The sequence below is a fragment of the Mustelus asterias genome, chromosome 11 (genome assembly GCF_964213995.1).
Source record: "Mustelus asterias chromosome 11, sMusAst1.hap1.1, whole genome shotgun sequence".
Lineage (NCBI taxonomy): Eukaryota > Metazoa > Chordata > Chondrichthyes > Carcharhiniformes > Triakidae > Mustelus > Mustelus asterias.
In genome coordinates this window covers 3,265,092-3,291,694 of record NC_135811.1, presented here as the reverse complement: position 1 = coordinate 3,291,694, position 26,603 = coordinate 3,265,092, and the positions used below count along the sequence as shown (strand labels likewise).

General features: G+C 45.1%; 1 protein-coding gene across 1 annotated transcript; it reads right to left on the bottom strand.

The window, feature by feature from the left end:
* Window positions 1-54: 54 nt before the first annotated feature.
* fgf8b (fibroblast growth factor 8b) lies at window positions 55-24,924 on the bottom strand. The gene is made up of 5 exons (XM_078223033.1): window positions 24,893-24,924; window positions 24,714-24,750; window positions 23,516-23,693; window positions 8,839-8,945; window positions 55-336 (listed from the first exon to the last, which is right to left on the bottom strand). Exons 1-5 carry the CDS (start codon window positions 24,922-24,924, stop codon window positions 55-57), a joined length of 636 nt encoding a protein of 211 aa, XP_078079159.1.
* Between the last annotated feature and the right edge of the window lie 1,679 nt (window positions 24,925-26,603).

Below are 26,603 nucleotides of genomic sequence, written 5' to 3'. Positions count from 1 at the left end.
ATTATCTGTTGCAATTGTTACTGGAGAGAGATGGTGTTGGGACAGTGGCTGTTTCTACCGAGGCCTGGAGTGTCTGGTGCGTTTAGTCCTACTGGAGAAAGGGTAGTTGATGAACTCGAAGTGTCTGTGGGTGTCCAAGGTGGACAGGTGACCCTTGGGCAATCTCTTCATAAAATGCACCTCCCTCTGGTGCTGCCTGGTCTTCGATCCTTTCCTGGGTCTCCCTTTCCGGGTAAAGGCCATGAACCATCCCTCGTACTTGGCATTCTGCAGAGCCGTGTAGTTATTCTCCAACACAATCTCGGTGAAGACACAATCCTTGCTTTTCCCGCTTCGCTGCACAGAAAAAAACAGGACAGTTAATAAAGGTTCCATTCAGACTAACTTGTCATGCTTACTGAATCAGTTCCAATTTGTGGGTGTTGCATTTAGATGAAAAGTACTTTTCTTTTTTAAAATAACATTTAAAGCCCAATAGACTGATATCGGCGAGGCAAACTGTGGACTGTTGTGATCAAACTATTGTCTGCTGCTTTGGGAAAATGATGTGGAGATGCAGGCTACCAAATAAACCTGTTGGACTTTAACCTGGTGTTGTTAAAACTCTTACTGCCTTGGGAAAACACGGTACCCAGTCCAACGCCGGCATCTCCACATCTTGGGAAAACACATCAGGGATTGCAAAAGGAACAATAGAAAGATTGAGTGGGAGAGAGCGGGAAAGGATAGAGCGAGACAGAAAGGGGGAAATTAAAAGTAGGGAAGGAAAGAGGGTGGAGGAAATGGGAGTGAAAGGGAATTTAGAAACAGAGAGAAATGGTAGAAGAAAGATGATTGTAAAGAAGAGGCGGAATTCGCGGAGTTTGTGACCCCGCTGTGTTTGGAATTGCTGCCTTAGTACCGGACACATGAGTGAGAGGATGGCAGGGGAGGGATGTGCAAGGTACAAACATCCCGCAGCCAGGAGAAGTGTAGCAGCAGCGGCCCCTGGTTAAGCAGGTATCAGTTTCCAATCTGCGGAACATCCCCCCAGCCAGTGTGCAGGACCCAGTCCTGGGCGCTGCGAATTACAACTTGTCACAAGGAATAATATCACCTCCTCAACAAGCAGATGGCGGGGCAAGCGGGTGTATGTGTGTTGCTGTTGGTCACAGCCTAGCTGCCAGGATGCGGCACTCAGCCATTCGATGTGACACAGAATTAGACAAGTGGAAGGGGGGGGGAATGCGGCAGGTTTTCTCTCCAAGCGAACACAAGCCTTTAAATTAACCTTCAGATCCCAGCATCAGACACACAATTCCCATGTCTTCTCAACATCTAATCCACCCCAAAACTATCGCGTCTATTTATTTTAATATCCAAATATTAGCTATTCTCTCATTCGATCTGTTCAGCTGTCGGGATTATAATATCTAATATAAAATGGTCATTAATGTTATGTTGTGACGAGAATGTCACACACAGACATTCCTAACCGCATTAACATCGAGTCTTTATCTAGATAGACGTCGCTTTAACAGATATTTCTCGGGAATTGGGGGAAGATTTTCAGCCGTAACCATGAAGACAGCAATATTATATTTGTTGGGGTAAAGGGTCTGATTTGCCTAACCTGCTCTGTTCCAAGATTTGAGATGGTGCAGATTGGGATGGGGGATAGGATGAGGAGAGGCGGCTGATTTTACCCCTAGTTTTCTAACGAATCTTTCTTCCTCCCCTTCCTCAGAGCGGGGTAATTAACCCTCTGAGGACGGTAAAAAGCATTCGCCCGATTCCACAAGTCTAATGATTGGACAATGAATCGATATAAAAGCTGTAGGCAGCAGGGTGTAGGAAGGTCAGAGCTTCCTGCACCCACACTGCATCCCTTTTTCCAGCCGTCTCATTCAAACTTAACCTTTCTCTTTTTACCACATTCTGCAACTTTTGCCTTTACTCCGCCGCCCTTCCTCCCCACCTCACCTCACCTGCTCTGACAATTTGCTTTCTGCACTCATTTCTCTCTCGCCCCTTCCTGTCGCTCTGTTGCTGGTTTTCTTTCTCTCCTGCTCAGTTCGCTCTCTTTCTCCCTCTCCCTTATCCGAGGCTCTTTTTACAATGTAGCTCTCGCTGTTTCTCTCTCGCTGATTCTCTCTCTCTCGATGATTTTGACTCAGTGTTCCTCACTCACTCTTTCTCACTCGGTGCTTCTCACTCTTACGGATTCTCAGTCTTTCTCACTCACTGTTTCTCACTGGCTCACTATTTCTTGTTTTTCCATTGTGACTGACTCTGTTTCTACCTGTCACTTTTTCTCACTGTGAGAAACACACCTTCACACTGTTTCGCACTCATGTTTCTCACTCTGCATTTCTCATTGTTTTCCTTTCCGCCGTGTTTCTCACTCTCACTATGTGTCTCACTCTCTCACTGTGTTTCTCGCTCTCACACTGTGTTTCTCACTCTGTGTGTCTCACTTTCACTGTGTGTCCCACTCTCACTGTATTTCTCACTCTCACTGCGTTTCTCACTCTCTCACTGCGTTTCTCACTCTCTCACCATGTTTCTCACTCATTGTGTTTCTCACTCTCTCATTGCGTTTCTCACTCTCTCATTGCGTTTCTCACTCCCACTGTGTTTCTCACTCCCACTGTGTTTCTCATTCACTGTGTTTCTCACTCCCTTACTGTGTTTCTCACTCTCTCACTGTGTTTCTCACTCTCTCACTGTGTTTCTCTCTCAGTGTTTCTCACACTCTGTGTTACTCACTTTCTCACTCTCTCACTGTGTTTTTCACTCTCTCACTGTTTCTCACTCTCTCACAGTTTCTTGCTCTCAATGTTTCTCACTCTGTTGCCATGATTTTGTGCCCACATTTTCCGCAAGTGCAAACGACATGAGCCAAAATCTTGAGAGATTCGGAAAATGGGAATCATGCCGGTGAGATGTAATTTTCCGATTCTCCCCACCCCGGGCAAGAACCTCATTTCAATACATTTTAATATAGCTAGCGACAAATTGTTAGCCCAGAGAGGGCAGTGCCAGGGTGCCAGTGGGCAGTATTGGGGGCTCCACTGAGGAGCTCCATTGGGGGATTCCCCTTATCCATGAAGGGGAGTTTGCCTGTGTGTGTGTGTTGGGGTTCCCCTTACCTGTAGGGAGTGGATATTGTTAATGGCATGGTAGGGTGCCCATTAAGAGCGGCACCTCAGTCTCTGTAGAGTGGGCAGTGCTGGCTCTATTGGGACACATTCTGCCAGTGTGATGGCTTGGGCCACGCTGGGAGATATCCTCTGCACAGACTGCTGAGAAATGTGGCGAGAAAAGCTGGCTATGCAACTTGTGAGCTGCACGGGGTTTTCACGCCAATAGCAGAAAATTCTGCTGCGTTTCTTGCTCTCGCACTGCTACTCTGTGTTTCTCACGCTCCCCCTTTCTCACTCCTTGTTTGTTTCTCACTGGTTCTTGAACTCAGTATTTCTCACTCTCTCATTGTTTCTCAGCCTCTCGCTGTTGCTATCTCAGTTACACACTCACTATTTCTCACTTTCTCATTGTCACACTCTGTCACTCTCGCACACCATTTCTCACTGTTTCTCTCAATATTTCTTGCTGTTTCAATGTTTTGCACTCTTTCTCGTTCTCACTGTTTCTTGCTCATTCATTGTTTCCAGCATTCTCCCCGTTACTCAGTGTTTTTCACTCAATATTTCTCAGTCTCTTGCTATTTCTCACTCTCTCACTGTTTCTCACTCTGGGTTTCTTGCACTCCTACTGTTTCTTTCACTATTACTCACTCTGTGTTCATCACTCTCTCACTGTGTTTCTCACTCTCTCATTGTGTTTCTCTTTCTCACTGTGGTTCTCACTCTCATACTGTGTTTCTCATTCTCACTCTGTGTTTCTCACTCTCACACTGTGTCTCCCACTGTGTTTCTCTCTCTCATTGTGGCTCAGTCTCTCACCATATTTCTCTCACTCACTGTATTTCTCTCACTCACTGTATTTCTCTCACTCACTGTATTTCTCTCACTCACTGTATTTCTCTCACTCACTGTATTTCTCTCACTCACTGTATTTCTCTCACTCACTGTATTTCTCTCACTCACTGTATTTCTCTCACTCACTGTATTTCTCTCACTCACTGTATTTCTCTCACTCACTGTATTTCTCTCACTCACTGTATTTCTCTCACTCACTGTATTTCTCTCACTCACTGTATTTCTCTCACTCACTGTATTTCTCTCACTCACTGTATTTCTCTCACTCACTGTGTCTCTCACTCACTGTGTTTCTCACTCACTGTGTTTCTCACTCACTGTGTTTCTCACTCACTGTGTTTCTCACTCACTGTGCTTCTCACTCACTGTGCTTCTCACTCACTGTGCTTCTCACTCACTGTGTTTCTCACTCTCTTGCTGTTTCTCACTCTCTTGCTGTTTCTCACTCTCTTGCTGTTTCTCACTCTCTTGCTGTTTCTCACTCTGTTTTTCTTGCTCTCCTATTGTTTATTTCACTATTATTCACTCTGTGTTTCTCACTGTTTCTCAGTATCTCTCAGTTGTGCATTCTCACTGTTTCTGACTCACTGGCCAGAATTTTACCGCCCCATGGGAATTGAAGCAGGCAAGGGGCGGAGCATGGGAAGGTTCATTGACTCTGGGCAGGATTTTATGGTTTCAGGACGAGTGAGGCCATAAAATCCCACCCATCATTTCTCACTCACACTCGATTACTTTCACTCTCGCTATTTTTCACTCTTTCACCATAACATGACAGAACTCTTCAAGATAGAGAGTGATGTGGTTGATTCTGAAACTAGGATCCTGACTCGAAATAAAGGAAACTATGATGGTATGAGTTGCAAGTTAGCTGTGATGGATTGGGGAAGGTTACTTAAAGGGATGATGGTGGGTAGGCAATGGCAAATATTCAAAGAACGCACGGGAGAACTGCAACAATTGTTCGTTCTTGTCTGGTGCAAAAATAAAACAGGAAAGGAGGTCATACAGGTGGGTATGGTGGCACAGTGATTAGCCCTACTGCCTCACGGCATCAGGGTCCAGGTTCAATTCCGACCTCAGGTCACTTCACTGTCTGTGTGGAGTTTGCACGTTCTCCCCGTGTCTGCTTGGGTTTCCTCCGCTTGCTCCAGTTTCTTCCCACAGTCCAAAGATCTGAGGGTTAGGTTGATTGGTCATGCTAAATTGCCCCCTAGTGTCAGGGAGACTTGAAGGATAAATATGTGGCGGGGGAGGGGGGGGGGGGGGGGGGTTAAGGGGATAGGGCCTGGTGTTGGTGCAGGCTTGATGGGCTAAATGGCCTACTTCTGCACTGTAGGAATTCTATGATTCTAACAAGGAAAATTAGAGCTAGTATTAGATCCAAGGAAGGGGCATACAAATTGGCCAGAAAAAAAACAGCAGACCTGAGGATTGGGAGCAGTTTAGAATTCAGTAGGAGAATGAAGGGATTGATTAAGAAGAAGACAATAGAGTACAAGGGTGAGCCTATAGAGAACATAAAAACTTACTGTAGAAGTTTCTATAGGTATGTGAAGAGAAAAAGATTGATGAAGACAAATGTCTTCCCCTTACAGTCAGCAACAGGGGAATTTATAATGGGGAACAAAGAAATGGCTGACCAACTAAATACATACTTTGGCTAACAAAGGAGACACAAATAACATACCAGAAATGTTGCGGAACACAGGGTTTAGTGAGAGGGAGGATCTGAAAGAAATCAGTATTAGTAGGGAAATGGTGTTGGGGAAATTGATGGGATTGATGGCTAATAAATCCCCAGGGCCTGATAATCTATATCCCAGAGTACTTAAGAAAGTGGCCTGAGAAATAATGGATGCAGATTCTGGAACATTTCCTACAGATTAGAGGGTAGCTAATATAATCCCACTATTTAAAAAGGGAGGTCGAGAGAAAACAGGGAATTGTAGACCAGTCAGCCTGATGTCAGTTGTGGGGAAAATGCTATTATAAAGGATTTAATAGTAGAGCATTTGGTGGCAGGATCGGAGAAAGTCAGCATGGATCTACAAAAAGGAAATGATGCTTGACAAATCTACTAGAATTCTTCGAGGATGTAACTAATGGAGTTGATGAGGGGGAGCCGCTGGATGTGGTTTATTTGGACTTCCAGAAGATTTTTGATGAAGTCCCATCAAAAAGATTAGTGTGTAAAATTAAAGCACATGGGATTGCGGATAGTGTACTGAGATGGATAGAAAACTGATTGGCGGACAGGAAACAAAGAGTAGGAATAAACAGGTCTTTTTCCAAATGGCAGGCAGTGATTAGTGAGGTACCCATGGAATTTGTGCCAGGACCCCAGCTATTCACAGTATATATTAATGATTTAGATGAGGAAACTAAATGTAATATCTCCAAATTTGCAGATGATACAAAGCTGGGTGGGAAGATGAGCTGTGAGGAGTGTGATTTGAACAAGTTGAGTGAGTGGGCAAATGTATGGCAGATGCTGTATAATGTTGATAAATGGGAGGTTATCCACTTTGATAGCAAAAACAGGGAGACAGATTATTATTTGAATATCTATAGACTGAGAGAGGGGAATGTGCAATGAGACCTGGATGTCCCCATACACCAGTCACTGAAGTTAAGCATACAGATGCAGCAGGTGGTGAAGAACACAAATGGTCTGTTGGCCTTCATAGCGAGAGGATTCAAGTACAGAAGCAGGGATGTCTTGCTGCAATGGTACAGGGCCTTGAATGGCCGAGTGGCATATGCCTGCTCCTATTTTCCATGTTTCTATGCTGCTTACTCTCTCACTGTTTCTTATTCTCTTACTGTTTCTCAGTCTCTCACTGTTTCTTGCTCTCTTACTGTATCTGACTCTTTCACTGTTTCTCACTCTCATATTTTCCCACTCACTCATTTTTACACTTACTTTTCTCACTATTTCTCTTTCTCCCTGTTTCTTGTTCTGTCACTGTTTTGGTTGCTCACTGATTCTCACTCTTACTATTTCTCACTCTCTTGCTGTTCCTCACTCTGTCTGTTTCTCACTCTCTCACTGATTCTAACTCATTCACTGTTTCTTGCATTCTCGCTGTTTCTCACTCTCTTGCTCTTTCCTACTCTTTCTTGCTCTCTTGCTCAGTGTTTCTCTCTCATTCTTGCTGTTTCTTGGTCTTGCACGCTCTCACTCTTTCTCGCTCTGCACTCTTTCTTGCTCTCTCGCTGTTTCTCACCTTTTCTCACTCACTATTTTGCTCTCTCACTGTTTCTCATTTGCTTGGTTTCTCACTCCTGCACTGTTTTGCAGTCTCTGACTATTTCTCTCTCAGACTATTTCTCATTCCCTTACCGTTTCCCACTCTTTCACCATTTCTCAATCACTGTTTTCTCTCCCACTGTTTCTCACACGATTTCTCACTCAATTTTTTAGTCACTGTTTCTAACTCTCATTTTCCTCCTTTCTTACTGTTTCTTGCTCCCTTGTCATTTTTCACTCATTCAGTTTTCACGCTCTCACTTTTTCTCACTCTCATTTTTCCTCTTTCACTCTCACTGTTTCTCACTCACTCTTGCTGTTCTTCACTCTCTCACTGTTCTTCTTTATATCAGTTTTTCTCATTTTCTTGCTGTTTTGAACTCTCTCGCTGTTTTCCACACTCATTGTTTCTCACTCTTAGTTTCTCAGTCTCTCTCAATTGCTCACCCTCTTGCTGGTTCTCACTCTATCACTGTTACTCACAGTCTCGCTGTTTCTCACATTTGTGGATTCTCACTCTTTGGCTGCTTCCTGTTCTCTTGCTATCTCATTATTTCTTTCTGTCTCACTTTTGCACGATCTCACTATTTCTCACTCACTGTTTCTCATGCACTTTCACACTCTTTCACAGCTTCTTGCTTGCTCGCTGTTTCTCACTCTCATGCACTGTTTTTCTCTCATCGTTTCTCTCACTCTCACCATTTCCTGCATGTTCTCGCTCGCTTATTGTTTCTCACACACTCATTGTTTTTCTCTCTCTCATTTTTTTTCACATTCTTGCTGTTTCTCACTTTTGTTGTTTCTCACTCTCACATTCCTTATTCCTCTCTCACTGTTTCTCCCTCTGCCACTGTTTTTTTCTCTCTGACCGTTTCTCATTTACGCACTGTTTCCCTCTCACTCGCTATTTCTCACTCTCAATGTTTCTCTGTCTCATAGTTTTGCCTTCTCTCGCCAATTCTCTCTCACACTGTTTCTCGCTCTCACGTCATTTCTCACTGCTTCCCCCTCTCGCTGTTTTTCACGATTTCTCTCTCCGTTACGGTTTCTCTGTCTGTCACAATCTGGCTCTCGCTCTCTGTTCTTTGTTTCTCAGCTGATAAACTTTCCTTTCTGTTTACTCACTGTTAAATTTTATCTTTATCCAATACTATTCCTATTTCACTATTTCACTTTTTCTGCTTGTGTTTCTATTTTACCTCTCTTTTCTCTGTCTCTCTCTCTGCCTTCCTCTCCATTTGGTCACCCAATTATTGTAAACCTGCTGACTCACAACTTTCTGCACTCTCTACTCCTCTTTCTCTATTTTGCCCTGAAATTAATAACTAACACTTACTTCTTCTGATTATTTTAATCACTTCAATGCTTCCATTTAAATATTGGAACAAGAAATTTACCTGCAAACTTTAATATTATGATTATATATTGCACTTGTCATTTTAAGATTCTGCATTGACTTTGCCCTTTTCGCTACATATCACTCTTGTCGTTCCTATTTTTGCTAATTTCTCATTCTGTCTTTTTTCAGGCGCCCCAATTCCAGCTTCCAAAATACTGACCATTGTGGTTTTAAAGTTTCTCCGCCACTCTCACATTAACCCTTACCTTTCCAATCAGTTTTCCTCGCTTGTTCATACAGATGTAAAACCCAGACTCCGCTCCCTTGATGCGGACTCTGCTGCCAAATGTATCTGTCTCCACAATGAGTTTGGCTGCATTGGAAACAAAGGGGTGCAGCAGTGAGAGTTTGATCAGCACAGTATTTTTATATTCAGTCCGTTCACAGCATTTATCACACTGGTTATTGCACAGTATGTTGTGAGATTTTTACACTCCCAGATAAATTCAATGCCAGGTCAGCAGCAAAGGTATCAGGAAGGAGAAAGTGGGAAAATTTCTGCACTCAATAAAGTTGGGCAATGTTAGTCCTGGGAATGAATTTTTTTCTTATTCCACCTAACAAACATCATTATCATTAAACACAGCCACAGCACGGGGTTAGATAGGGAGTAAAGCTCCCTCTACACTGTCCCCATCAAACAGTTCCAGGACAGGTACAGCATGGGGTTAGACACAGAGTAAAGCTCCCCCTACACTGTCCCCATCAAACACTCCCAGGACAGGTACAGCATGGGGTTAGATACAGAGTAAAGCACCCTCTACACTGTCCCCCATCAAACACTCCCAGGACAGGTACAGCATGGGGTTAGATACAGAGTAAAGCTCCCTCTACATTTATCCAACTACTTCTCAGGCCCCACCTCAGTGCTTTAATGAAATGGCCCATCATATATCTAACACACCCATTCTATATACAGATGGTGCTTAATCTACTAAGTGTTTCCAGCAATTTACTTGTCAGACTGATTTCACACTTGGCCATTAGAGCCATCAATCTGACATAGAACCGAATCCAGATTCCTGTGCTGATCACAGTGTGACTACACTGAGTAGTGTTGGTGGCACAATCCAGGAACATCTCAATGTCTCATCTTCATCAACCACATAAATACATACCCGTGGGGCTTCCATGCGTTTTATCTTATTGTTTCATTGAAACACATAAAATTCTTAATGAGTTTGACAGGATGATGCTAGGATGGTGCTTTCTTTGGGAGTGCCAGCTAGAATTAAGGGCTGTGGTCTCAGAATAAGGGGTCTGCCTATTCAGAGTCTGAAATTCTGAGAAATTTCTTCAGTCAAAGGATTGTGGATTTTAAAAATTCTTAACCTCAGAGTTGTGGATACTCCATCATAGTGCATATTCAAGATGCAGATTGATAGATATCTGGATACTAAGGGAATCAATGGACATAGGGAAGAGGAGTTGAGGTGGAAGATCAGCCGTGATCGTCTTGAATGGCAGAAAAGACAAGAGTCAAAGGGTAAACTTCTAAAGGGTAAAGCAAGTCATGTTGCAGCTTTATAGAACCTTAGTTAGGCCACACTTGGAATATAGTGTTCAATTCTGGTCGCCACACTACCAGAAGGATGTGGAGGCTTTGGAGAGGGTACAGAAAAGATTTACCAGGATGTTGCCTGGTATGGAGGGCATTAGCTATGAGGAGAGGTTGGAGAAACTTGGTTTGTTCTCACTGGAGCGACGGAGGTTGAGGGGAGACCTGATAGAAGTCTACAAGATTATGAGAGGCATGGACAGAGTGGATAGTCAGAAGCTTTTTCCCAGGGTGGAAGAGTCAATTACTAGGGGGCATAGGTTTAAGGTGCGAGGGGCAAGGTTTAAAGGAGATGTACGAGGCAAATCTTTTACACAGAGAGTAGTGGGTGCCTGGAATTCATTGCCGGGGGAGGTAGTAGAAGCGGATACGGTAGTGACTTTTAAGGAGCGTCTTGACAAGTACATGAATAGGATGGGAATAGAAGGATATGGTCCCCGGAAGGGTAGAGGATTTTAGTTAAGTCAGGCAGCATGGTCGGTGCAGGCTTGGAGGGCCAAAGGGCCTGTTCCTGTGCTGTAATTTTCTTTGTTCTTTGTTCTACCCTTGTTTCTTTTGTAAATTTTAAATCCATGTTCTCATTAAGTTCCATGTACCCCACGTTGCTTGTGCCAAGAGCACCAAAACAAACCAATCCCTTCGAGGCAAGGCAAGCAGAAAATAAGAAATAAATACACAACTAGCAACAAGTTGTCTCCTCTTTGAGAATGATATTGCCAAGACTTGGGTGAAACCATTTGAACACCACCGCAGCAATACATCAGAGCAGGTCTCAGGAACACCACACAGCCAGCAACCATGTGTTACCTAGAAGTACAGTATTAACTTATTAAATCATAGAATCCTTACAGTGCAGAAGGAGGCCATTTGGCCCATCGAGTGCGTACCGACCACAATCCCACCCAGGCCCTATTCCCGTAACCACACACATTTACCCTGCTAATTCCCCTGACACTAGGGTCAATTTAGCATGGCCAATTCACCTAACCCACGCATGGAAAGGAAATATTTCCTTAAATTTATATAGCATCTTTCACAGCCTCAGGTTATCCCAAAGTGCATTACACCAATGATGTACTTTTGAAATATTGTGACTGCCCTAATATGGGAGGCACCTCAATCAATTTTGCACTCAGCAGGAAGAAAAAGGCCAGATTATCTGAATTAGTGATGTTGGTTTAGGGATAAGTATTGGCCAGGACACTTAGGGCAAAATCTTCAGTCCGAACCATGTCCTTAAATTCACCCCACCCAATGTTAAGCTCCACATGTGGAGCTTGCCAATGAATTGTTCAGATTTCGGATTGCTTCAAAGTCCACCCCCTCCTGAAGCAGTTGAATGACTTGTTGGGGCACCGTAGGTGGTCGTCGCTGTTTGTTACCTGCGTGTGATTTATTGCTGACTGCTTAACAGCGGGGCAGATCCTGGCCTTACCTGATGTCCAAACACACGCTCCATCTGACATCAACTCACACAGCACAAACTGATGACCTAAGCTAGGGTATTCTAAAACAAACTATTGCAACGCTGAAACAAAAACAGAGGTGCTGCAAATGCTCAGCAACATGAAAGGAGGAACATGTAGAGACTTCTCATTGAACTGAAAAATTAACTTTCTCTCTCCTGTTTTTAATCAAGCATTTTCTTGATTTGTATGACCCAGAGTTAGTGCCTTTACTACAACTCACTGGAGAAACATTGAATTACCAGTCACAATAGACAACAGGCTGTGTGGTGACACCAGCAGTTGTGTCAACAATTGCTAAGGTGTCAGCCTTGCCTCAATGGTTAGTACTCTTGTTTCTGAACCAGAAGGTTGTGTCTTTAAGCACTACTCCAAAGACTGGAGCACATCATTCTGGGCTGGCACTTGCAGCGCAATACAGAGGGAGTGCTGCACTGTTAGAGGTGCCGTCTCTCTGAAGAGTTGTGAAACCAGGGTTCTGTCAGCTCTCTCAGATGGGTGTAAAAGTTGCCATGGCAATATTTGAATAAGAGCAGGGGAGTTCTCCCGAGTGCCCTGGTCAGTGCTGACCCCTCAACCAACCTCACTGAAACTGCTGATGTGATCTTTATGATATTGCTGTTTGTCAGTGCTCTTTGTCTGCAAACTGGCTGCTGTGTTTTCTACATTAGAAAAGGAGCTACACTTCAAAAGTACTTCATTGACTGTGAATTGCTTTGGGAAGTCGAGAAAGGCACAATATGATAGAAAGTTCCTCCTTTCTTCTAGGTGATTTCAATTGGCCGGCAGCGGGATCTTCTGGTGCCACTGTTGTCAATGGGGTTTCCTGTAGAATGCGCCCCTCATTACTGGGAAATGCATGGTGGGAGTGCACTATCAGCGGGGCTGGAAGATCCCACCAGCATGAACAGCCGGAAAGTTCCGGCTCTATTTTTGGGGTATATTAAAGATATCTTCATATCTTCAGAATGCTGTGGTACAGAAGGACCTGGGTGTCCTTATACATGAATCCCAAAAAGTCAGCTTGCAAAGAAGGCAAATAAAATGTTGGCCTTTATTGCAAGGGGGTTTGGAGTATAAAAGTAGCAAAGACTTGCTACAACTGCACAGGACATTGGTGACACCTAGAGTACTACATACAACTTTGGTCACCTTAAGGAGAGACATACTTGCATTGAAAGCAGTTCAGAGAAAGTTCACTTTCTGATTCTTGGGGTGAGAATAAAAGCAAATTACCACAGATGCTGGAATCTGAAACAAAACCAGAAAATGCTGGAAAATCTCAGCAGGTCTGACAGCATCTGTGGAGAGAACAGAACTAACATTTTGAGTCTGGATGATTTAAATTGGCTCTATTCTCTCTCCACAGATGCTGTCAGACCTGCTGAGATTTTCCAGTGTTTTCTGGTCTTTGTGCCTGGAATGAGGAGTTTGTCTTATGAGGAAAGGTTGATCAAGTTGGGCTCACACTCATTGTAGATTAGAAGAATGAGATGTGATCTTATTGAAACTTATGGATTCTGAAATGGCTTGACAGGGTAGATAATGAGAGGATGTTTCCTTCATGGGGAATCAAGATGTGTTTCAAAATAAGTTTTTGAAAATGAAGAACATACTAAATTTCATACACACAAATTTACATAAATAAAATACTACCCAAGTTTCTCATACTACATTGAAACAAATTATGGGGCCCAAAACAGAAATAGCACACAGCTTTGTCAGCTCTGGACATTGTTGAAATCTGATGGATTCATAAATTGAAAACACTCAAAGTGCAACAGCCTAGAATTCTAAGTCCTAATTGCATGTTTACTTCTTATACTCTACTAAGTCCTTAGGATAAGTGCTGCATTTATGTTCATCATACTGAGAGGAACTTTACCAAAAAATTACCAAGTGTCAATTTGGGTGAAAAAACTGGTGAGATTCACAGCGGACATATGCTGGCGCGAATCATATCTCAATTTTTCCAAAGATGTGCGGGTTAGGTTGACTGGTCATGCTAAAATTGCCCTTAGTGTCCTGGGATGCGTAGGTTAGAGGGATTAGTGGGTAAAATATGTAGGGATATGGGGGTAGGGTCTGGGTGGGATTGTGGTCGGTGCAGACTCGATGGGCCGAATGGCCTCTTTCTGTGCTGTAGGGTTTCTAAGATTTCTAAGATAAGGGGTCTCTCAATAGTAGCAGAGCTGAAGAGGAATTTCTTTCCTCAGAGAGTAGTTAGTGTTTGGAATTCTTTTCCACAGACAGCAATGGAGGCTGGGTTATTAAATATATTCAAGGCTGAGTTAGACAGGATTTCGATTAACAAGGGAATCAAATATTATAGGGGGCAGGGAGGAAAGTGGAGTTAAGGCCACAATCAAATTAGCCATGATCTTAATGAATGGCAGAGCAGGCCCGAGGGACCAACTAGCCTACTCCTGCTCCTATTACTGATGTTTCTTACATTAAGAACAAAAAAAGGACACAGCTTGGGCCAGCTGTAGCAAGGACCGCCTCCAACCACCCCACTTGTCCCTATCCAGAGGCAGAGAGACTTGGGTAAGGATTTTATAACCTCACCACCCAGCAGGATATTACGGTCCCACTGAAGTAAGTGGTAATTTAAATGGTCTGCTGCATCCACGGGGGTGGAAACATGCCGTGACGGGGTGTAAAATCCTGGTGTTGGAGATATTATACTGGAATGTCAGCAGGTAGGGAACAACTATGTCACAGCTTCATGTGTGTTCTAGCAGCACGGTGGCACAGTGATTAGCACTGCTGCCTCACAGCGCCTGGAACCCGGGTTCAATTCCAGCCTTGGGTCACTGTCTGTGTGGAGTTTGCACGTTCTCCCCATGTCTGCGTGGGTTTCCTCCGGGTGCTCCGGTTTCCTCCCACATGCCAAAAATGTGCCGGTTAGGTGGATTGGCCATGCTAAATTACCCCTTAGTGTCAGGGAGGTTATCAAGGTAAAATGCAAGGTGTTATGGGGATAGGGCCTGGGTGGGATAGTTGTTGTTGCAGGCTCGATGGGTTGAATGGTCTCCTGCTGCACTGTAGGGATCCTATGTGCTTGACTCTCCAGGGTACAGAGCTCCAGCTAACACTACAGCCTGAGAGAAAGATTCAAAGGCAGGAGAAACCTGGCATTAAGCTTCACCCGAGAATTGCCATCTCTCCAGACCCTTTCACAACCTCAGAACATCCCAAATTGTTTCAAGGCAAATGAAGTTCCTTTTGAATTGTGATGTGATGTAGGGAATGAAGCCAATTCCTGCTCAATCGGATCCCAGAAACAACAATGACTAATTATGCAGTTTCAGTCATTGTAATCGAGAGATAAATTTTGGTCAAGGGAGAACTTCCCAGCTCTCCTTCACAAAATGCCATGGGATCTTTTACACCCAGCTGAGAATGGAGATGGAGCTTAATGTTTCATTTTTAGATGCAGCATTTCTCAGTACTATACTGGTGTGTCAACCAAGGTTACTTGTCCTAGTCCAAGGGTCAGGCTGAAGCCCACAACCTTCTCACTCTAGGTTGGTACAGCTGGCACTTCATATATTAGGCAGTGCTTACATGCAACATATGGTGCAATACTATATATTCAGATGTAAGGTGAAGTTGCTTCTGGAGCATGGGGAGGGCAGGGGCAAGGGGGAAGGCAGGGGCATGGGGAGGGCATGGCTGTGGGGAGGGCTGGAGTGTGGGGGAGGGCAGGAGGATGGGGGAGAAAAAAACACACGGAGGAAGCAGGAACCCAGGAAGCGAGTTGGGACAGAATGAACAGATCATAGGAAAAGCAGGAACATGTGGGGAGCTCACTCACTTGCTTGCTTTTGACCACAGTTTCCTGGGTTGTAAGGCTGGCCTGCATTGTACAACCCATAAAAGGTCTCAGGTTAAATCTCAGATTAGGATGTGTGGACTTCAGTTTGAGACCAAGCTTTAGATATGCCAATTTCTAATCATTGTTTATTAGCATAGGCAGTGTGGAGTTTCTTTTGCAAAAAGGTATTTCGCTTCCCAAAGACCTGGACAACATCTGGACTTGGACAGATAAAGTCACAGGCAACATGCATCCCACACAAGTGCCAGGCAATGACCAACTGCAGCAAAAGTCCATTATAAAGATGTAACAAGCAGAGCATTTAGAAATACATAATATAACCAAACAGAGTCAGCGTGGCTTCATGAAGGGAAATCATGACTGGCAAATTTATGAGAATTCTTTGAGGTGGGAATGAGCAGGATAGATAAAGGGGAACCAGTTGATGTAATATACTTGGATTTCCAAAAGTATTACTAAGATAAGAGAATATGGTGTTGGGGGTAGTATATTAGCGTGGATAGAGGATTGGCTAACTGATAGAAGACAGAGAGTTGGATAAGAGGTGCATTTTCAGGGTGGCAACCTGTAACTAGTGGAGTGCCACAGGGATCAGTGCTGGAGGACACAATTATTTACAACATATATTAATGACTTGGGCGAGGAAAGTGAATGTACTATTGCCAAGTTTGTGGATGTCACAAAAATAGCTAGGAAAGCAGGTGGTGAGGATGACACACAGGGTCTACAGAGGGATATAGACAGGTTAGGTGAGTGGGCAAGAACTTGGCAGATGGAATATAATGTAGAAAAATGTGAAGTTCTGCACTTTGGTAGGAAGAATAAAGGAGCTGAATATTATTTCATAGAACATAGAACATAGAAAGCCACAGCACAAACAGGCCCTTCGGCCCACAAGTTGCGCCGATCACATCCCCACCTCTAGGCCTATCTATAGCCCTCAATCCCATTAAATCCCATGCACTCATCCAGAAGTCTCTTAAAAGACCCCAACGAGTTTGCCTCCACCACCACCGACGTCAGCCGATTCCACTCGCCCACCACCCTCTGAGTGAAAAACGTACACCTGACATCTCCTCTGTACCTACCCCCCAGCACCTTAAACCTGTGTCCTCTCGTAGCAACCATTTCAGCCCTTGGAAATAGCCTCTGAGAGTCTACCCTATCCAGACCTCTCAACATCTTGTAAACCTCTATCAGGTCACCTCTCATCCTTCGTCTCTCCAGGGAGAAGAGACCAAGCTCCCTCAACCTATCCTCATAAGGCATGCCCCCCAATCCAGGCAACATCCTTGTAAATCTCCTCTGCACCCTTTCAATGGCTTCAACATCTTTCCTGTAATGAGGTGACCAGAACTGCGCGCAGTACTCCAAGTGGGGTCTAACCAGGGTCCTATAAAGCTGCAGCATTATCTCCCGACTCCTAAACTCAATCCCTCGATTAATGAAGGCCAGTACGCCGTACGCCTTCTTGACCGCATCCTCCACCTGCGAGGCCGATTTAAGAGTCCTATGGACCCGGACCCCAAGGTCCTTCTGATCCTCTACACTGCTAAGAATGGTACCCTTCATATTATACTGCTGCTTCATCCCATTGGATCTGCCAAAATGGATCACCACACACTTATCCGGGTTGAAGTCCATCTGCCACTTCTCCGCCCAGTCTTGCATTCTATCTATGTCTCGCTGCAACTTCTGACATCCCTCCAAACTATCCACAACACCACCTACCTTGGTGTCGTCAGCAAACTTACCAACCCATCCCTCCACTTCCTCATCCAGGTCATTTATGAAAATGACAAACAGCAAGGGTCCCAGAACAGATCCCTGGGGCACTCCACTGGTCACTGACCTCCATGCAGAGAAAGACCCCTCCACAGCCACTCTCTGCCTTCTGCAGGCAAGCCAGTTCTGGATCCACAAGGCAACAGCCCCTTGGATCCCATGCCCTCTCACTTTCTCAAGAAGTCTTGCATGGGGGACCTTATCAAACGCCTTGCTGAAGTCCATATAGACCACATCCACCGCTCTTCCTTCGTCAATGTGTTTGGTCACATTTTCAAAGAACTCAACCAGGCTCGTAAGGCACGACCTGCCCTTGACAAAGCCGTGCTGACTACTTTTGATCATACTAAACTTCTCTAGATGATCATAAATCCTGTCTCTCAGGATCCTCTCCATCAACTTACCAACCACTGAGGTTAGACTCACCGGTCGGTAATTTCCCGGGCTGTCCCTGTTCCCTTTCTTGAATATAGGGACCACATCTGCAATCCTCCAATCCTCCGGAACCTCTCCCGTCTCCATCGACGATGCAAAGATCATCGCCAAAGGCTCCACAATCTCCTCCCTCGCCTCCCACAGTAACCTGGGGTACATCCCATCCGGTCCCGGCGACTTACCAACCTTGATGCCATTCAATAGTTCCAACACATCCTCTTTCTTTATGTCCACATGCTCGATCCTTTCTGTCCACCGCAAACCAGCAGTACAACCACCCAGATCCCTTTCCACCGTGAATACCGAGGTAAAGTATTCATTAAGCAGCTCCGCCATTTCTAACGGTTCCGCACAAACTTTTCCCCCTTCACCTTTTAAGGGTCCTATGCCTTCACATCTCATCCTTTTACTCTTGACATATTTGTAGAAAGCCTTGGGATTCTCCTTAATCTTACCCGCCAAGGCCTTCTCATGACCCCTTCTCGCTCTCCTAATTTCCTTCTTAAGCTCCTTCCTACATCCCGTGTACTCCTCTAAATCCTTAACACCTCCTAGCTCTCTGAACCTTCTGTACGCCTCTCTTTTCTTATTCACCAGGTTCATCACAACCTTCGTGCACCACGGTTCCCGTACCCTACCAACAACCCCCTGTCTCATCGGAACGTTGTCATGCAGAGCTCCAGACAAACATTCCTTGAAAATCCTCCACTTTCCTTCGGTACTTTTCCCCCAAGAATGCCTCCTTCCAATTTACCCATCTAATTTCCTCCCTGATGACACTGTATTTCCCTTTACTCCAGAGAAACACTTTCCTAGCCTGCCTGATCCTATCTCTTTCCAATGCTATCGTGAAGGAGATAGAATTATGATCGCTATCCCCAAGATGCTCACCCACCGAGAGATCCTCCACCTGTCCAGGTTCATTAGCCAGCACCAGATCAAGTACAGCCTCTCCTCTAGTAGGCTTATCCACATACTGTGTCAGGAAATTCTCCTGGACACACCTAACAAACTCCTCTCCATCCAAACCCCTAGCCCTAGGGATATTCCAATCTATGTTTGGGAAATTAAAATCTCCCATCACGACAACTCTGTTAATTTCAATGGAGAAAGACTGCAGAAAGCTGCAGCACAGAGGGATTTGGGGGTTTTTGTGCATAAATCATGCCAGCACGCAAGTTCAGTGGGTAATTGGGAAGGCAAATGGAATGTTGATATTTATTTCAAAAGGAATGGAATAATGGATGGAAAAACCAGACAAGTGGATTCAGGAGGGATCCCACCTCTCTGGGAGAATAGTGACAATGCGTGGAACAGCAAAAGGAAATTAAATGGCCTACTTCTGTTCCTATGTCTTATGGTCTAAGAAAGAATATAAACGTCTCCCTGACATTCAATGGCATCATCATTGCTGAATCCCCCACTATCTACTTCTAAGGGTTTAGCATTGACCAGAAACTGAACTGGACTAGCCATATAAACACTGTGGCAAACCAGATGCTGGGAATTCTGCGGATGATCCTGACCGCTCCCCCCTCCCCCCCGCAGAGAGTCAGCAGTGAGGGAGTGCTGCACTGTCAGAGGGCCAGTACTGTTTAAAGTTTATTTATTAGTGTCACAAGTTAGGGCTTACATTAACACTGCAATGAAGTTACTGAGGTAGTCCCCTAGTCGCCACACTCCGCACCTATTCGGGTACACTGAGGGAGAATTTAGCATGGCCCATTCACCTAACCAGCACGTCTTTCAGATTGTGGGAGGAAACTGGAGCATCCGGAGGAAACCCGCCCTGACATGGGGAGAATGTGCAAACTCTGCACAGACAGTGACCCAAGCCAGGAATTGAACCCGGGTCCCTGACACAGTGAGGCAGCAGTGCTAACCACTGTGCTGCCACAAAGCTTTTAAATGTAGAGTGATAAATAATTTGGCTGACCATCCAAGTAAAGTTAGTGGTCATGAAAACTTTCACCTCATTTAAGAGACAGTTAGCTAAGGTGATGGAGAATGTAATTTTTTAAATCTGTCTAGATGATGTAAGATGTGCTGATTGACTTCTTAATCTGAAATTACTTGCAACCTTGTGATTTCACACACACAAGCACTTGCAACACATATACACTGACACATATTCAACCAATCACACAAATACACTCAGACATTCTCTTAGACACTCATACCTTCCTCACACATGCTCCTACCCATTACCTGCTATTTGTGGAGAGCTAAAAATAGCTGGCAGGCTGGAGTTGTACTGCTAGGTGCCTACCCCCAGGTAAAGTAAACCATAAAAGAATGCAATCTATTTGCCAAGCTTTCATTGTCAGAAATCAAGTGATTTAATAATTCTAGAAATATTTCACCGTGTGTATACAGTTTAATGTTGTCCTCTTCCTGGGAACTCTACACTGAGTTACAGATCAACCTGATGTAAGACAGCCCAAGTGGGACCTTACGCCACATGACTTTAGGCTGCATTCACACAATAACCATAACTTTTGTGAGAAGTGATTTGGCAAAGTCCCACTCTGTTTCACTCTGGAGTGAGGTTCAGCAGTACACCTGGATCTACATTGCAACTGAGCACCGCTGTGAAGGGAAGCCACTGTGCTATGGTTTCAGTGTAAATGCTGCCTTTGTGTTCCACTGTCAGTCTGAAATGTGGGATAGCCACTTTTGTGTGCTTGCACACCTGAATCGTTGTACTTGAAAGTGGAATACAGTACTAAGAATGGAGTTATTATCTGTTCTGATGGCCACAAAGACCACAGGGGGTCATCGAAAGATCTCCCCGTGGGCTTGGTGGAGTATGGGCTCCCTTACTGAGCAGACAGGGGCTTATCCAATAGGATCAGCTTTGATTTGCATAAATCTTTCTTAATTTCTGATCAAGAACAATCTACATTTTGTCAGGGTTACACATCGGCAGATATGAAGCTGAGATCTTTTCCTGGGAACTCAGGATCTTCACAGCACCAATCACCGCAAAAAAATCACCTTAACTGTGACCAAAATCAGCACCAGGGCCACTGACCATAATCAGGCTGAGGTTGGGAAATAAGCTAGGATAGAAAGAGTCTGCAAAACGATATGGATCAGTTAAATGGGCATCAAGGTGGCTGATGGAGCAGTGTGGAATGCTCCCATTTGGTAACAAGAATGGAAAAGGCAAAAAAAATACTGGGAGACTTCAGTATTTAGAGGGATTTGAGTGTCACAGAAATTCAACATGCAGGTATGGCAAGCAATTAGGAAGACAAAGGCTATGATCACCTTTAATGCAAAGGAGTTTGAGTAGGAGGAAGGAAATCTAGCTGCAACTGATCTGGGTATTGGTGAGATTGCACCTGGAGCAAAGTGAATAGTTGTGGTCTCCTTACTGAGGTACTTGCCTTAGAAGGGGCTACAACAAAGGTTCATGGGCTCATTCCTGGAGATGTGGAAAAATTGAATAGAAAACCCTTTATTTTCTGGAGCTTAGATGAATAAGAGTTGATCTCATTGAAGTATATAACATTCTTAGATAGCTTTTCAGGACAGATGCTGAAAGACTGTTTCCCCCTGGATGCAGAGTCTAGAACTAGGAGTTATTGGCTCAGGATAAGGGGGTAGCCATTTGGGAACAAGCTGCACAGGAATTTCTTCACTCGGAGAGCTGGAATTCTCTACGCCACAGATCTGTGGATTCTCAGTCTTTGAGTATATTCAAATCTGAAAGCGATAGATCCTCCAGGTCGAAGGTAATCGAAGGAGGTGAGGTAGGGCTGGAAAATGAAGCTGGTGTAAAAGTTCAGCCATGTATTTATTGAATCCGGGGCCTGTGGCTGTTGTTTGGTTATGTTAGATCACCACTGCCCGACACCAGAACCAACCCACACAATTAATCAATCGCTGAGACTAATCAGTGGAAGCAATGCTACAAATAATTACCAACATTAACCACCACTTCCCTCAGCTAATCACTACAACCAACCAAATAATCACCACAACCAAACCAACCAGCACAACCAAATTAACCAGCACAACTTCCCTCAACTAATCACCACAACCAAACGAAACAACCACATGAAACCTCCAGCCAGTCCACCAGAACCATCTGGAAAAGCCATCGCCTTGCCGAAAGTTGGAGATGGGTGGAAGCTGCAGTGTTGTCCCGGGGAGGGAGTAATCCTTGTAATTAAATAAAGGGAGAAAACAGCCATGAATTGAGGGGAGGGGCGAATTAATCGATCTGTTCGGCAGTAAATGGGGCTGAGTATTGATTTAGTGGATTGTCCAGAGACACAGGGGAGGAATCGGCGGATGGAAAAACCAGACAAGTGAATTCAGAAGGGATCCCGCCTCACTGGGGGAACAGTGAGAGTGAGCGCAACAGCAAAAGGAAATTAGATTGTCTGAGCGCCTTGCTCCAGCCCCCAACAAAACATTAAATGGATTTAGCCCAGCTCCACTGCTGTGATTAAACCTTAACATATTCCATCCAACTGCGGCTCAGGTACAAGCAGGACGCGGGGATCAAAGTTAGCAGCAATTAAACAGCAAGAGTGAATGGGGAACTTCCCCTTCACAGAGACGCTCTCACTCTCTGGGAACGGCTTTGGGTCTGGGACATTATCCGGACAGCCTCTGTCCCTCTGCGGGGTCGGATTGTCCCTCCTGCGATACCCCCGAGGTCTGGATTGAGGATTTTCAATCCCAGCGCATTTAAATGCAGAAGCAGAGAGTGGATTGAAGGTAATGCAAAAACAAGATGAATGTCCCCTCAGGTGGAGGACTCCAGGAGCCCCAGCTGGGCTGCCAGCTTCCCGGACCCCGCTCCCGCTCGCAGTGGCACTGATTCCCCTCCCGTTTCACTCTTCATTGCTATTTATCCCTCACCCACTCTCTCCTTAGACTCTCCCTTTACCTTTTCTCGTTGACCATCGGGTTTCTCCCTGCTCTCACACAGTTCCTCTCTGTTCAAGATAAACGCAAAATACTGCGGATGCTGGAATCTGAAACAAAAACAGAAAATGCTGGAAAATCTCAGCAGGTCTGACAGCATCTGTGGAGAGAGAATAGAGCCAACGTTTCGAGTCCGGGTGACCCTTCGCCAGAGCTGATTCTCTCCCCATAGATGCTGTCAAACCGCTGAGATTTTCCAGCATTTCTCTATTTTTGTGTCCTCTCTGTGCATTCGCGCTGTTCCCTCCATTCCCAGTCTCTCCTATTGTCACTTAACTTCACTCAGTCTCTCCCTGCAATGTCTCGCCCCTTCTATTCAATCTCCCTCCCACCCACCCACTTACTCTCTAACCCCCGTGTTTCCTTCTCTCTCGCCAATCTCACTCTCCAATGTGTCCCACCCTCTCTCCAGTCTTGCTCTTGCATTCATTCTCACACACACTCACACACACACTGACACACAAGCACTCTACCTCGCACACACTAACATACACTGACACACTCACACTTTCACATTCCCACACTTGTGCCCTCACTCACTGATACACTCTCAGACCTTCTCTCTCACAAATACACACACAGCCACACATTCTCTTACATGCACATACCCTCACTCTCTCACCCCCAACCTCTCACACCCACACTCTCTCACACCCACACTCTCATACACACACACATACTGTCTCACACTCACACTCTCGCACACCCACACACTCTCCCTCACACATCCACACGCACTCTCTCACACCCACACTATCTCTCTCACACACACCCACACTCTCTCTCTCTCACGCTCTCTCACTCTAATACACACACACCCAGATGTTCTCTCTCTCTCTCTCTCTCTCTCTTACCGTACTTATCTCCATCCTCCGCTTTGGCGTTGATTTTCTTGCCGAGGACCTGCACATGTTTCCCGCTGGTGCGGCTGTAGAGTTGGTAGGTGCGGATTAGCCTCCTGCTGAGCCGGTCCGTCTGCCTGGTCTGCTCCCTTACGTGCTGTGTAAAATTAGGCGGTGACTGATAGGTTACCTTTAAAGAAAATACAATATACAATACACGTGTACATTAAACAATCACAGATCCAGACAGCCGCCTTCAGACCGAGGCACCGTCTGCACGGAAACTTCCCTCGGTCCAAGAATATTTCCTCCTCAATTCTTCACTTTTAAAAAATATATCTATTATCAAAATAGTTTAATCAATGAACAGGAACCTCGCTCTTGGAATAGTTTTGTCTCAATTGGAGGACTCAGTTGTGCCAATTGTTTAATAAATAAAAATGGAATCTTTCTCTCTGGAACCTTTCTTTTTCCTGGTGAAATATTTGAATGATGTTGCTGGTTTCTGAAGGTATTTTAGTCTCTGGGTTTCCAGATCTGGGGCCAGTAGGTGCCTGATCCCAGCCAGAGAGGGGTTGCTGGCTTGAGAGCGCTTGTTGCCCGAGTGTGTTGGGGGGTCTGACATCGCCATTCCTTCAATTACAGTTGGACTTGTCCCAAAGCTCACACAATGCCATCAGTTTATAGGGCGGCCCGCTAATGAGATAAACATGTGGGACAGGCCGAGACTATACTTTCTAACCTCGCATCTGTCTTTTCCTGTGCCTATCGGCCGCTGGGTAACTCCTGGTCTGTCCGCTCTGCGTCCCTTCACCCGACCCCATTTTCACTTTTAATTCACATCTCCCTATCCTCCTCTCTTTCATCCCTATTTAATTCCCGTTTCTGCCACATATTTTCCCCGTTCTCCCCCTGTCCTCTCATACTCTCTCTCTCTCTCATTTCCCCCTTCCCCAGCCTCTGAGTTGTGTGTTGCCCCAGTTATTTCTCCATCTCCCCCTTCCTGTAAAAGTTTACCCCAAGCCCATCCTCAAATCCTGGCAACAGAGACAAACGTTTCCTCGGGGACAGCTGCAGTTTAAAAAAATACTTCCCTATCAGTTTGTCAACATTTCTTAGAGAGAGACAAGCGATCAATATTTACATTATTTTCTTCCGAAAACAAAAACAAACAAATAAATACAAAGAAACATTAAATAAAGACACCGACCTGAGCTTGGAAGCAGAATGCCAGCAGCTGAAGACACCTGAAGGGTTGAAAAGATACAATTAGCGAGCTCAGATATTCACAGCCGGAAGTTACACTCTCAGAAGTTTGCAAGTTCAAACAGTAATTGAAAAATATTATCAGTAACGCCGCACATCTGAATAAACAAGGAATGGACTCACAGGTAACTCAGGCGTGTGGATGGAAGGCGCATTGTGAATTTTAGATGAATCTTGTTTGTTGCAGTTTTTAGTGTCAGTAAAAGAGGTAGAAATAAATCACGGATTGTATTCCTAGAATCTGCAAAGTGACTTCCTGATTGAATCCGGATTCCGAACCAGGGCAAGAGCGGGGTCCGGGTGGAAGGGACCTTGAGGCCGGGGGACGCACCTCAGTTCCCGCTGTCCTTATATTTTCGGGATGAGGGGGAGAGAGAGTTGTGTGATTCAGGGAGCTTGGAGTTTAATATATATATATATATAATATATATAAATGAGAAAAGTCAGCTCACAGGAAAGGGACCAGTCCAGGTTCGAGAGACAGAGCAGTAGATTGTCGGGAAATCCAGCCAAGGATTGCTTCCACAAAACGCTGCCGCTTCTCTCTGTTCTTGTTTCTGTTTCTCTTGCGATGGGTAAAGTCTCGGGGTTTCTGTGAACAGATCTACACCGGATCCCTCTCAGACAGAGCGGTGTCCGCTATTCTGTAAATGTCTCAGAGCCAGTGGGTCCGCAATATTCTCTCTCTCCCTCTCTCACTCACTTGCAGAGACTCACACTGATCTTTGCAATTTCTTGTTCTTCAATTCGCCTTCTTTAACGAGGCAACTGTTTTGCAGCAAATTCGCTCTCGGGGCTGTGACTCCCCCTAAGATCTGGCCTGATGGGTTCCACAATCTCTTCTTCCCGCTGGTCACCTTCCGCAGAGCTCAAATCTTCCCACACTCATCCCGGGCTTGGAAACCTCCTATTCCTCGCTGCCCTCTTCCTTAATTTCCCTCTCTCTCCCTGCCCTCCCTCTCTCTGCCCTCCCTCTCTCTCTCTCCCTCTAACTGCTTGTGAGCTGTCTGCGATCTATCCTCGCAGCTAAAAGGCGCTGAGCGGACCTGCCCCCTCCAGGACGAACAATGGTTTAAATAGAGGCCGCACACCTGTCTGCCGGCCCATGGAGCTAGCCCAGAGAGTTTACAGCTTCTGGGAATGACATCCCAGTGCGGGAGAGGAGGGGGGCGGGACTGGGGAGGGGGCGGGGGGGGGGGGGGGGAGGTAGTGGGGAGGTTGGATTCGATCAGTCTCAGCAACGGCTCAAGTGTTCTCATGACATAGAAATGTTTCAGTAAGTTGGAAGGAAATGTATCTTTGAGCTGCTTATTTATTGACATTTGACGGAATGATTCAGTGTGATTGGAAATGTGACAGTTTCACACACTCACATACAGCAATAGTGTACATGCATGCACACACTAGAGACAGAGGGACATGCATGTCCTGTTACAATTAGTGGGTTTGTATTCGATTCTTGACCTGAAGAAATTTTACATTTTTAACATTTGAACGCGATGTTTCAGGAGCCGGTGTATTTGTACCGGACTGTATGAATATGTGAGTATTTGTGAGTATTTGTGTATGTGTGTGTGAGTGGTACTGTGATTCCAAGTGTTCCTGAGTGTAAGTGTGTGTGTATCACACGAGAGCGAGTGTGTCTCAATTTCTGAATGATCCGGTGAGTCTGTGTATTAGTATGTATGTGTACAAGTGAGTATTTTATGTTAATCTGTGAATATGTGTATGTAGAGGACTGTGAGTTAATGTGTATAAATTCGTGTACCCAGTGTGAAGGCGTATGTGTATTCCTGTGTGTCTGTATGTAAGGGAGTGTGTGTGAATGCATGCG

What these genes read in the sequence shown, in the direction of transcription:
- fgf8b (XM_078223033.1), bottom strand. Translation starts at nt 24,924, where the DNA reads ATGCGCCTTCCATCCACACGCCTGAGTTACCT. An exon ending in GGAGGATGGAGATAAGTACG is followed by an intron (nt 8,946 to 23,515) that starts GTAAGAGAGAGA and finishes TTTCCAATGCAG; the next exon opens with CCAAACTCATTGTGGAGACA. An exon ending in GAGGAAAACTGATTGGAAAG is followed by an intron (nt 337 to 8,838) that starts GTAAGGGTTAAT and finishes TTTTCTGTGCAG; the next exon opens with CGAAGCGGGAAAAGCAAGGA.